Source organism: Hoplias malabaricus, chromosome 3, assembly GCF_029633855.1.
Source record: "Hoplias malabaricus isolate fHopMal1 chromosome 3, fHopMal1.hap1, whole genome shotgun sequence".
NCBI classification, from domain to species: domain Eukaryota; kingdom Metazoa; phylum Chordata; class Actinopteri; order Characiformes; family Erythrinidae; genus Hoplias; species Hoplias malabaricus.
In genome coordinates, this window is record NC_089802.1 from 39,667,221 (window position 1) to 39,679,635 (window position 12,415).

At 37.7% G+C, this 12,415-nt stretch overlaps 1 protein-coding gene and 1 pseudogene across 1 annotated transcript; both read left to right on the forward strand.

Moving 5' to 3' along the window:
- Positions 1-1,430: 1,430 nt before the first annotated feature.
- On the forward strand, positions 1,431-2,354 carry LOC136691446 (odorant receptor 131-2-like). Its single transcript, XM_066664006.1, has one exon. The coding sequence runs from the start codon at positions 1,431-1,433 to the stop codon at positions 2,352-2,354; it is 924 nt and encodes a 307-aa protein (XP_066520103.1).
- A 3,553-nt stretch (positions 2,355-5,907) lies between these two features.
- LOC136691447 (odorant receptor 131-2-like) lies at positions 5,908-12,016 on the forward strand (annotated as a pseudogene).
- Positions 12,017-12,415: the final 399 nt, after the last annotated feature.

The following is a 12,415-nucleotide window of genomic DNA, read 5'->3' on the forward strand; positions in this document are numbered from 1 at the left end:
TAAAACATTCACCAGCCTAACTAAAAGAATGGAATTCGTACCTTGATGCAGCTTGCCAGCCCACTCATTCTCAGACTGCTCCTCAACTACGGTGGCTGCCCAAGCCCAAAAATAACTAATGGCCCAGTGACAGCTCTACCTGCTACACGTGCAGCGATGGTCTTGCAGCGGCGCGCTTTCTTGGCTTGAACCCCCTTGCTGTCTTGTATTAGACAAACCTCCCCATACGGGCCACCAAATTTGTTACACCCATGAAGGGAAATGAGGAGTCTTCATACGTGTGTGAAGTTTAAAACGTTTACTTCTTCACGGGTTCACTGAAAACATAACACAGTACATGTTTCATCAGCTCTGAAAATGTGGCTATACACAGCACAATAGCAATGCAGTCGCTTGTATAGGACCCCTGAGCTGAGCTGTACTAAGGTTATTCCGGAGCCTTCCAGACATAAAATATTACTCAACACAATTGAATAATTCCTAGACGATTACAGAACGCTATCACAGAGAGTTTTCTAACTTATTTCATTAGCACAACACACTGTGTCTCTCAAAGATTACGGCTACTCATTTGAGGCACTGATACAAGTGGTTAACTCTTCCCCTGCTGTGTTAAGTGGTGCTGGTTCCTTCGGTTGCACATTCACATTCACTTATATAGGTAGTGTATATCTGACATTCGCAACTCCAATGACTCGATCATTTAGAACCAGTATTCACTACTCTAATACAACTCTGCTCACCTGAAAATATAACACAGTACATGTTTCATCAGCTCTGAAAATGTGGCTATACACAGCACTCTAGCAATGCAGTTGCTTGTATAGTACCCCTGAACTGAGCTGTACTAAGCTCCTAATTGCCTGGTGATTAACCCATTTCTGTTATTTGTTCCTCCTCAAATCATTATGCCATAATTTCGAGTGCACAGTGAAAATACAAGATAACACAAAATACATTTTAGAAAAACATACTTGGGGGGTAGAACAGAATCAAAACTGAAATTGAGAGGACTAGGATGCAATAATAAAGACACAGTAAGATATAAAGTGAAGTTTATTCTAAAATTGAACAAACCAATAATGGACATTTTTTCTGTAAAACTCCAGGGACTGTTATCTGGACAATGAGATATAAATCAAATGAATGAGAAGCTTTTGCACATTGCTTTGTGTTTCTACTAAATGCTGTTATTATCTTGGTGTGACTACTGATGAAACAGCACCACAAGGGAAACAAGTCACAGTAACAGAGCCTAAAACGCAGTATAAAATAGGATTGACCCAAGTGCTGTAGTCTTTGCTGGAGACAATATTTACAGCTTATATCCTTGTGTTACATTTTGACATCCTTTTACTAGTATGGTTTAAAAGGATTATTTCAAATTTGAACATAGGCTAAAGAACAGAAAGGACTTGATTAGCAAGAGAATGAATTCAAGCAGGGTCTCTTTTGAAGATGTTTTTGTGAAACATTTAATTGTGGCTGGACTTGGTGTCTTCATTACTTACATCAATGGGATATTTGTGTTTGCTTTTTTTATAAATTCAGTTTTCTACACTGACCCGAGATACATTTTGTACGTTCACCTTGTCATAAATGACATAATTATGCTCTTTTTTTCAGTGAGTCTACATTTTCTGGCTTACACTGTACCTCTTTTGAATGTTGCAGTCTGTAGTGTTCTGCTTCTGTTTGCTACAACAACTTCAGACAACTCTCCTCTGAATCTTGCTGGAATGGCTATAGAACGCTACATTGCCATCTGCAAACCACTGCATCACACTCAGCTGTGTTCAGTGAACAGAACCTACATTCTCATCGGACTGATCTGGCTTCTGAACTTTGTTCCTGCACTTGTGGATATTTTCATTTTGTTGATGAATAAACCCATCCCTTTTTTCTCAATGTCACTTACTTGCTATAGCAATAATCTTTATGGATCAAATCAGCATGTCATGAGAGCCATCTTTGTCAGTGCTCTTTATTTATCATGTGTTTGGATGACACTAGTCTTTACTTACGTCAAAGTTCTTCAGGCTGCAAAAGCTGCAACATCTGATCAGGTTTCTGCTAGAAAAGCTCGGAACACTATTTTGCTTCATGGCCTACAGCTCCTTCTCTGCATGCTTGCCTATGTTACACCATTTATAAACAATTTTTTCTTGGCATTGTTTCCTAATAATAGAGGCACAATTTTATTCAGTACTTATTTATTGTCTAATATTTTTCCAAGGCTTCTCAGTCCTCTTATATATGGGGTCAGGGATCAAAAATATTTTAGATATGTCCGAATGTATTTAACATGCAGTCAGTTTTTCTCAAAGACTGAACCAAATTTAATAAAGTCTTAAAACATATTTCTAAGTCTGAGTCAAATAATACTGGCATGTGATTTTATGAATTTATAAGATCTGTGAGTGTATGTTTAAGCCAATGCTTTAGATGAAAACTGATTTCGTCTCAGTGGTAAAAGACAAGCAGTTACGATTTGCAGTTTAAGTTGTTCTGGTATTAATAATGTTCATGTTTTATATTATTTTTGCAATGTGCAAAATTTATAAATTATTTCCATTATCTGAATAATATGTTTTTTTTTTTTCTGAAAATACACAATGTAGAAAAGGGACACCCCAGTCGGGGTTTAATATAATACAATACAATTTTGAACCATTTCCATATGTCAGTTTGTTCTGCATTTGACAGTATTTGACAGGTCAGAATTTGAAGATGACTGCTAGCCGTTTCAAACTTTAAATTATTCAAGGTTTTTTTTGACAGGGACATTATATTTGAATTTGGCACTGTACCAAACATCTCTATTTGCAATAATATTACACTGAGATATACTCACTAAGTTTGATTTGTACTGTCCTTTGTATCTGTCCTTTGTAAACATTTGTATTCCTATTTTTTACTAATGCTAAAAAAGTGCAAAAGCTGTTTCTGCATTTGTAGACCAAGCATGTACTAACAATGCTTTTCTGAGTAGGTGTTCTGATCTGTTATAGTACAGATGAGGATGTGTGACATATAGCAGGCTCTTCACACTCCACTCCTTGCTCCGGGTGTGGTGTGACACTGTCAACATAGACTACGTCAACCACTTTTTTGGGACCCACTGTTTTTGGAGCATCCTGCTCTCTACCGCCGGGATGGGCTTCACCCTAGGTTCTGCAGGTTTCTCTGGGAACTTCGAGGATATTCTACACCAGGCCTGATTTATCCTACCCACCCGCACAACCAGGCAAGTAGATTATCAGATACATGATCATATGTGTAGTAGATATAACAGTATAAGTATTTTCTCAATGTATAAGTAATATAACAGAAGATTATAAGTGATTTTAATGATACACTTACAGACAATGGCCATTTGTCTGCCCATAGTAAGGTGGAAGATGTTTCTACAATGCTTGCTCTAAGAAATATAAACATTTGATACAGTATCAAGACTGTATCTGTCCCCTGAATCAAACTTAAACACAGAAAATATCAAACAGCATGCCCCACTAACCTAATCACTATTAAACCAACAGAAATAGAACGCAGTATCATCCCCTTAAATCCAAAGTTCAGCCTACTCAATATAAGAGCCCTTATCTCTAAAGCAGTCATTATAAATGAAAGTATAATGGATTCGATATTTAATGTTTTATGCCTTAGTGAAACTTTGGTCAGAAATGATGAATATTTAGCACTAAACCAAGCCACTCCTACCGGCCAAAAATATGTGCATAGTAATCACACACTAAACCTGGTTTTGACCCTGGGCACTAACACAAAAAAAAAGACTAAATATACTCCCTCAGTCTTCCACAGTCTCAGACATCTAACTTTCATACGAACATAGTTTAGATTATAAAAAAAGTACAGGCCTATGTTACTATCTAGAGTGCTTACAAACCCCATCTACAGCCCCTAAATATATTGAAAACATCACTGATTTATTGACCCCAGTCAGTAGCCCATCAGACACACTGGAGCTAGACAGACTAACTGACTATTTAAAAATACACATCGATCAACTTTAGAAAGTGTAGCACCACTTAAGCATAAAAAGTGACAACATCAAAAACATGCTCCCTGGTATAATGAAGAAAAACTCACCTTAAAACAAACTGTAAGAAAATTAGAGCGGAAATGGCAGTCGACTAAATTTATAGAAAAAAGGATGGCACTTGTCAATGCATGTTCAGCACATATATCCTCCATCCATCCATCCATTATCTGTAACCGCTTATCCAATTCAGGGTCACGGTGGGTCCAGAGCCTACCTGGAATCATTGGGTGCAAGGCGGGATTACACCCTGGGGGCGCCAGTCCTTCACAGGGCAACACACACACTCACACCTATGGTCATTTTTGAGTTGCAAATCCACCTACCAACATGTGTTTTTGGACTGTGGGAGGAAACCTGAGCACCCGGCAGAAACCCACGTGGACACAGGGAGAACACACCAACTCCTCACAGACATCTATGCTCACTGACTGAAAATAATAAAGACAATCCTAGAGTACTAAACTCTAAACTTAAAAAGCAATCAGGCAGCTATTGAGCCACAGATTCCAGCAATTCACACCAGCAATGCTTTTATGGACTTTTTTAACAACAAGATTGAAAATATTAGACAAACAATAAAGGCCATATTGCTAAATCCAGCTTGTCTGTCACCTTTTGCTTGCTTGCATTGGGCTGTGGTTTAAATGTTCTGTTCTGATGTAAATGTAAATGAAGTGGAGATAGTGAGTCAGGAAGAGCCCAGAGTTCTGTTGAATGCATTCCACAAAAGCATGCTGCCTCCTCCACCAAACTATAATGACTAAAAAATGCAGCAAGGGTTCAATCCATGGTCCACTCCTATTTAATTTTATACATTCTTTCTCATGGCTGGATTCTACAAGACATTGTGCTGTAATATCACAGCTATGCAGATAATTCTCAGGTTTACTTGGCCCAAACTATGATTCCAACTGGTCCCATATGGTCCCATTGCCTCATTGTCTAAATGCCTTGAGCACAAGACTAACAGGATGGGACACAGCTTTCTGCAGCTGAATAAATTCAAAACACAGATACTTATTTTTGGGAACTGCAATTATAGGCACAGATTAGCTGTGTATCTGGACTTTAGACCCCTTAAACCTACAGAACAAGCTCATAAACTTGGTGTACTAATGGACTCAGATCTCAGCTGTTAAACCAGTTACCAGATCAGCATATTGTCACCTTAAGAAAATCAATCAGATTAGAGAGTATCTAGAGCAGGCCTCATCCACATATTTATTTTAAATAGGATTGATTACTATAATGGTCTCTATTAAATTTATATTTGTTTCAATTTGGAAAACATGTTAAATATTTGCAGAAATTTTTGTCACATTTTATTTTCTACATCATTTAAAGATGATTGCCCTTCAAATTGTGTGGAAATGTCATAAGGAATGAACCTTAGAACAACGGTGATATACTTGATTATTTTTCATCCTATAAATTTTCCTTTCCTTGAATAAGGGTAATTTTGCAAATCATGCTGCACTGCTCTCTGGATAAATACATGTAAAAAATATGTTTAAAAATATCGTAAAAAAAAATAAATGGTACATTAAGTACATTATCTTGTCTTCATGAGAAATTTTGTTACCCTAGGTTCCAGAAGTGTTTGTGCTAAATGTCAAGTTATCATCTTTGTTTGGCTGCTCTCTTCAGCACCACAGGCTAAAAGCAAGGCACAATTACAGAGCCTTAAACACAGTATAAATTCATGAGCTTCACAAGTGCTGAAGACCACAATGACCCTTTTTTTATGGTCCTTTCTCTAATATAGATTTCGACAAAAGGATTAGAAATTTCTAAAATTTGTAAAGAAATAACCTAAAGACTAGAAATATTTGATTAATGAGAGAATGAACTCAAGCCGGGATTCTTTTGAAGATGCTTTTATGAAAAACTTTGTTGCAGTTGGACTAGGCATCATCATAACATACATCAATGGGATTTTTGTATTTTGCCTTTTTTAGGCATCCAGTTTCTATGTTGAATCAAGATACATTCTGTATGTTCGTCTTGTCATCAATGACATAAACATATAAATGTGTATATAAATGTGTATATATTACATATATAATGTGTGTGTGTGTGTTTGATGTGTGTGTGTTTGAAAATGCTTGAAAGCTGGCAGGGTGAGCATAGCTCTGTTCTAGAGGAGTATTCTGAACAACACCCAGTCCAGGATCAGTGACCAATGGGAATTCAAGCTGAATGCCTTCTTCTAAGACCCACACATATCAAAGGGTTCCAAAAGTCAGAGGCAAAATGAGATTCAAGAAACAAAGTCCTTATTGGAAAAATAAAAAAATACCCCAAAAAATGAAAGTAACGACTGGCGAAATGCAGATGAAAATAAGCATCATAAACTAATAGGGTAATTGAATTTTTAGGTAAAAACATTTTTAAAAATAGAATTTTGCTATTTTTTTCTGTTTTGTATTCACTATACTTTCTGATTTTGATTAAAAAATTTTGCTTGCAGATTTATTTTTGCTTTTGTAGAACTTTGACACAGAAATGTCACTGTTTTGTGGATTACACTGTGAGCTACTCACTGTGGTTTTGGTTTGTACCATATCTAAGCTTTGTAAATGACTGGCTTCCAATATTTAAGTAATGCTACAACATGCAAACGGATAACCTGTTCCTAATACTCCATTTGTTTCTGCATTTGTACACCAAGATCTGAAAAAAAAACTTCCCTGAATTGGAGTTCGGATCTGTTCTAATTAGTTAAAGTTATAATGAATAAGAGAGGAACAGCTGTATGAATATGAGCTCAGGTTTTATGCTTCAGTATATTTTGCATTAAATCCTTTCATTTTGAGTTTTATGGCAGAAAACATTTTTAAGGGTCTTCATTATGTACTTGATAGTTATTTTCTTTGGATCTTTGCTTAGATTTTATTTGTATGCTTTCTTTCTTTTTTTATCTTTTTCGCTTCTGGAATCAGATTTTTTTTTAGGGAGCTTTACATTTTCTGACATCGTTTTCATGGGTGGGTGGGTCTTTGAAGAAGTATTTCACCTAGAAATTCTTTGTTAACTGAGTTTGGATTTACAGGTGCTCTGAAAGTGAACTATGCCTGCCTTGTCAACTTTGAGGCATTCACCAACATGGAATTATACATAAGTATCAAATAAATGAAAAACAAAATGTAATTTTTTTTTTCCTTTTATACTCTTACCAAATAGACCTTTTTCCATTTGCTTAACTGAAGTTAAGCTTGGGATTTGTGCATGGTCTCAGCTTTCTTCTGCTTCTACTCCTCCCTCTGAAACCAGCCTCCTGAGTTAAACCCTGCCTTATGCTTGGGGAATCCAATCAGCCATTGTCATGGTCCAAGCTCTGCAACACCAGCATTCACACAGACTCTGCTTCTCCGGAACTAATTCAACTAATGAGGGGAACTTTCTCCTCGTCACTCACCTCTGCCAGTGTATGGATCCCCCTCACAGCAATGCTATAAGGTCATGACCTCCTCGGCCCACTTCAAACACCTCCTGCTTTAGCTCAGCATTTTTCTTTCTTATCTTCCTATTAATCTTCCTGGTTGTGTCTGCACTGGAAGGCATTAGCCTTGATGCCTCATTGTCTTTGTTGTCTCACATTTCGGTGCCTAAGAATGCTGCATTTGAAATTAATGTTTTTATATAGGCTGCAGTAAAAACAGGCTTGGAATCTGCAGTATTTCTGCACATTACTAGGGCACTACTTTCACTACAGTGCTCACCAAGATGATCATTTTTTTAAAATATGGGAACAGATGTTTTGGCAGCATATTAAAGCATTCATTCTGACATGAGTCAGCACAAGTATTGAACCCATTTAGATGCAGCGTCTCTCTGCTCTCCCTCTTCTGTCTCTCCTATCCTCTATGTTCTTCCTCACATTATTTGTCTCTACTCATCCCAACCGCTCCCTTCATCATCCCACACTCGCCCCCTTACAGCTGCCACCATGGCCTGCCTCAAACATTGTAGCTTGCGCTACCTCCGCAGGTGCTGCTGTGGAGCTTCCTCTTGCCCAGTGTTCTGGGTGATCAATGCCTTCTTCAAGCTGTATGGCTTCCTTGTTGTGGAATCTCTCTCATCTCATCATCTCATTAGGGTGCCATACCCAGCCTCTAACTTTACAGCCCACCTAGTAAACAAGGAACGTCCCTGGACGTGCAAAATAGGTCTAAAAGTAGACTGTCCGTAAAGGACATATTTTAAACGTCGATGGACGTCCAAAATCCCTCTTAATAAGTTAGTTAAGTGGTGACCAATTGATAACGTCAATGGATGTCCAAAATACGTCTAATAGTCGTCTTTTCAATGTCTGTATTTGGACGTCTTTTCAACTTTCATTTTCAACCTTAAGAGAACGTTGATTAGATGGCAGTCATTACGTTATTTCAATGTTGAATCAACGGCTAATTGTTTATTGGGCATGCTTTCTCTTTTTATGTTCTGCTGCAGACTCTTGTCCCCTAGCCCTCCGCTATGCTTCTATCTGTTACCATGCTGCTCCCGCTCTCTAGCCATCTAATTCATGCTCTCAGTTTCAAGTGCAGTTGTGGACTTTTATCCCAACCCACCACCTTTACGGCCACAATTAACCATGCCTCTTCTTTACAGCTCATTGTCTCACCTGCTGTGGACGTTCATCCAAACCCCTTCATTTGAGGCTGCGCTGTCCCCCGCCTACCCCTTATAGCTTGTGTTCTCTCCTCAGAGGCTGCTGTGGACCTTCCTTCATAGCACCCAGCAGCTACTGGAGACCTGGAAAAACGTATCTATGCTTTTATTTCTAGCAGGACTGATTTCAAAAAAGGCCATTAAACAGCTTCAGCTGATTCAAAATGCATCTGCCAGAGTCTCACTCAGAGCAAAAGAAGAAATCACATCCCTCCCATCTTCAAATCCTTACACTGGATACCAGTCTGTTACAGAATAGACTTAAAGGACTATAAATGTCTTAATGGGGTAGGACCAGTGTATTTATCAGATCTTCTACAGAGATATGAGCCATGCAGAGCTCTCAGATCTTACTAGTCAGTTAGTCCTGCCTCAGGTCAAAACTAAACATGCCGCTCTTAAATGGAACGAGCCGACTGAGAATATTAGAAAAACATTGACTTTAGACACTTTTAAATCAAGTCTTAAAACATTCCTGTTTGAGCAGCTACAGCTCAGTTTAAAATACTCTGCAATTTAATTCTGTAATTCTGTTTTCTTTTATTGTATCATTTTAAATTATTTTAATCATTATTAATCATTTAATCATTTTACTCTTTTTATGTAATTGTTTTATTGGACTTTTATGATTTTTATTCTGGCTTTTAATTTAACTGTTTTTTTTTTCTGTAAAGCACTTTGCTTTTGTATGAAAGGTGCTCTATAAATAAACTTGCCTTGCCTTTCCTTGCCTACTGTATGGCTTGTGGTCTCACCTGCATCAGATCTTTGTCCCTGCTTCTCCCCTTTGCAGCTACACTGCTCCCAGGGTCTACTTTTCCTCCTCAAGTACTGCTGTGGAAATTTGTCCCATCCTTTCCCATCACAGCCTCTTTCTAGCTTGTGCTACTGAGGACCTTCATCCCTATCTCTCCCCTAGCAAGCACACAACACCTTCATGTTATAGCTCACACACTGTCCTCCAGCTGCTGTAGGCCTTCAACTTGACCTCGCCCCTTTGCAGCCACACTGCTCCCAGCCCCTATCTCTAGCTTGTGCACTTTCCTCAGGCTATGTCAGTCTCCTGTCTGGCACTCCAGGCACCCAATGCCACCTCTTGTCTTCCTCAATTTCAATTCATCCATTCAAACACTTCCTCTTCTCTGACACTACCCTGTCACCATCTAGGCATCTGTGCATCTACAATCTGCCACCACAGTTGAGCTCTGTGTTCACTCCAATGTGATGAACTGCCTTCTCTCTGCCTTGCTGTTCTTGCAGTGCTGACCATCAGCTCCCCTTTTGGGGCTAGTAATGGTTCTAAACAATTCATAGCAGGTGGTCACCATATATACCAATTATTGACCTGGGTTTTATTTAACGATAACAAGTAAAAAAACTATGAAAAATTTAAACAAAATAATTTTTCTTTTTATGAGCACAACTGGCCTAATGGCAACAGCATTATTAAGTATCCACAATCACACAAGGTGCCAGAACAAAAAATATTGAGATATGTAACAATGGTTCTTTAACAATATAGCAAGTATAAACTTCTCCCAGGATGTCACCAAAGGCAGGGCTTGAACACACAGCTCACCATTTTCCCTCCAAATATGATATATATTTAAAATATAACATATATAATATTATATAATAAAGCAGTAATTCATTAACTATGTGATAAAACTTTACACCTTCAGTAAAAATGAAATCATAAGTAAGCCACAGAGCAATTCTATACAGAACTGCAGTAGAAATGTGTGTTCTGGTCAGATGAGTCTATGTTTCAACTTGTTTTTTTTAAACTGGCATCCAGACTGTTATCCGCTACAGGGGTAAATGCCCAAATCTCTCATGGTATGGCGAGTGTGTTTTTACATTAATATGAAGGCATTGTGTCTTTAGAGAGATATAAGTTGCCATCACAACAACCCCTTTTCCAAGAAGTGCATGTTTATGCCAGGCCTCATTTTGTATGTTCTACAACAACATGGCTTCATAGACTGAGTGCCTGCACTTGACCAGCCTGTCTGCACTACAGAGTTGTCTCATACGCCATGCAGAACCATTAAGTGGAAAATCAGACAATGGCCATCATGGACTGTTGAGTAGCTGAAGACTTGTATCAAAACTGAAATAGAGAGAAATAGGATGCAATAATAAAGACACGGTATGATATAAAGTGAAGTTTATTCCAAAACTGAACAAGCCAATACTGGACATTTTCTGTAAAACTCCAGGGACTGTTATCTGGACAAAGAGATATATCTAAACTGAATGAGAAGCTTTTGTACATTGCTTTGTGTTTGTACTAAATGTTGATATTAACATTTGGTCTGACTGCTGGTGTCAGCACCACAAGGGAAAAAAGGCACAGTAAATCAGTCTAAAACACAGTATAAAATAGGAGTGACCCAAGTGCTGAAGTCTTTGCTGGAGATGACATTGACAACTTATATCCTTTTGTTACATTTTGCCATCCTTTTACTAGTATGGTTTAAAAGGATGATTTAAACTTTGAACATAAGCTAAAGAACAGAAAGAACTTGATTACCGAGAGAATGAACTTCAGCCGGGATTCTTTTGAAGATGCTTTTTTGAAACATTGTATTGTGGCTGATGTTTTCATTACTTACATCAATGGGATATTTGTGTTTGCTTTTTTTAAAAATTCAGTTTTCTACACTGACCCGAGATACATTTTGTACATTCACCTTGTCATAAATGACATAATTATGCTCTTTTTTTCAGTGAGTCTACATTCCCTGGCTTACACTGTACCTCTTTTAAATATCACTGTCTGTAGTGTCCTGCTTCTGTTTGCTGCAACAACTTCAGACAACTCTCCTCTGAATCTTGCTGGAATGGCTATAGAACGCTACATTGCCATCTGCAAACCACTTCATCACACTCAGCTGTGTTCAGTGAACAGAACCTACATTCTCATCGGACTGATCTGGCTTCTGAACGTTGTTCCTGCACTTGTGGATATTTTCATTTTGTTGGTGAATAAACCCATCCCTTTTTTCTCAAAGTTCTTCAGGCTGCAAAAGCTGCAACATCTGATCAGGTTTCTGCTAGAAAAGCTCGGAACACAATTTTGCTTCATGGCCTACAGCTCCTTTTCTCTGCATGCTCGCCTATTTTGCTCCATCTATAAACAATTTTTTCTTGCCATTGTTTCCTAAAAATAGAAGCGCAATTTTATTCTGTACTTATTTATTCTCTAATATTTTTCCAAGGCTTCTCAATCCTCTTATATATGGGGTCAGAGATCAAAAATATTTTAGATATGTCTGAATGTATTTAACATGCAGTCAGTTTTTTTCAAAGACTGAACCAAATATACTAAAGTCTTAAAACATATTTCTAAGTCTGAGTCAAATAATACTGACATGTGATTTTATGAATTTATAAGATCTGTGAGTGTATGTTTAAGCCAATGCTTTAGATGAAAACTGATTTGGTCTCAGTGGTAAAAGACAAGTAGTTACGAGTTGCACTTTGAGTTGTTCTGGTATTAATAATGTTCATGTTTTATATTCTTTTTGCAATGTGCAAAATTTGTAAATAATTTGTAAATCTGAATAATATTTTTTTTTCTGAAAATGCACAATGTAGAGAAGGGACACCCCAGTTGGGGCTTAATATAATACAATACAATTAATTTTGGACCATATGTCAATTTGTTCTGCATAC

Coding starts and splice junctions, on each gene's coding strand:
- LOC136691446 (XM_066664006.1), top strand. CDS start 1,431: ATGAATTCAAGCAGGGTCTCTTTTGAAGATGTTTTTGTGAAACATTTA.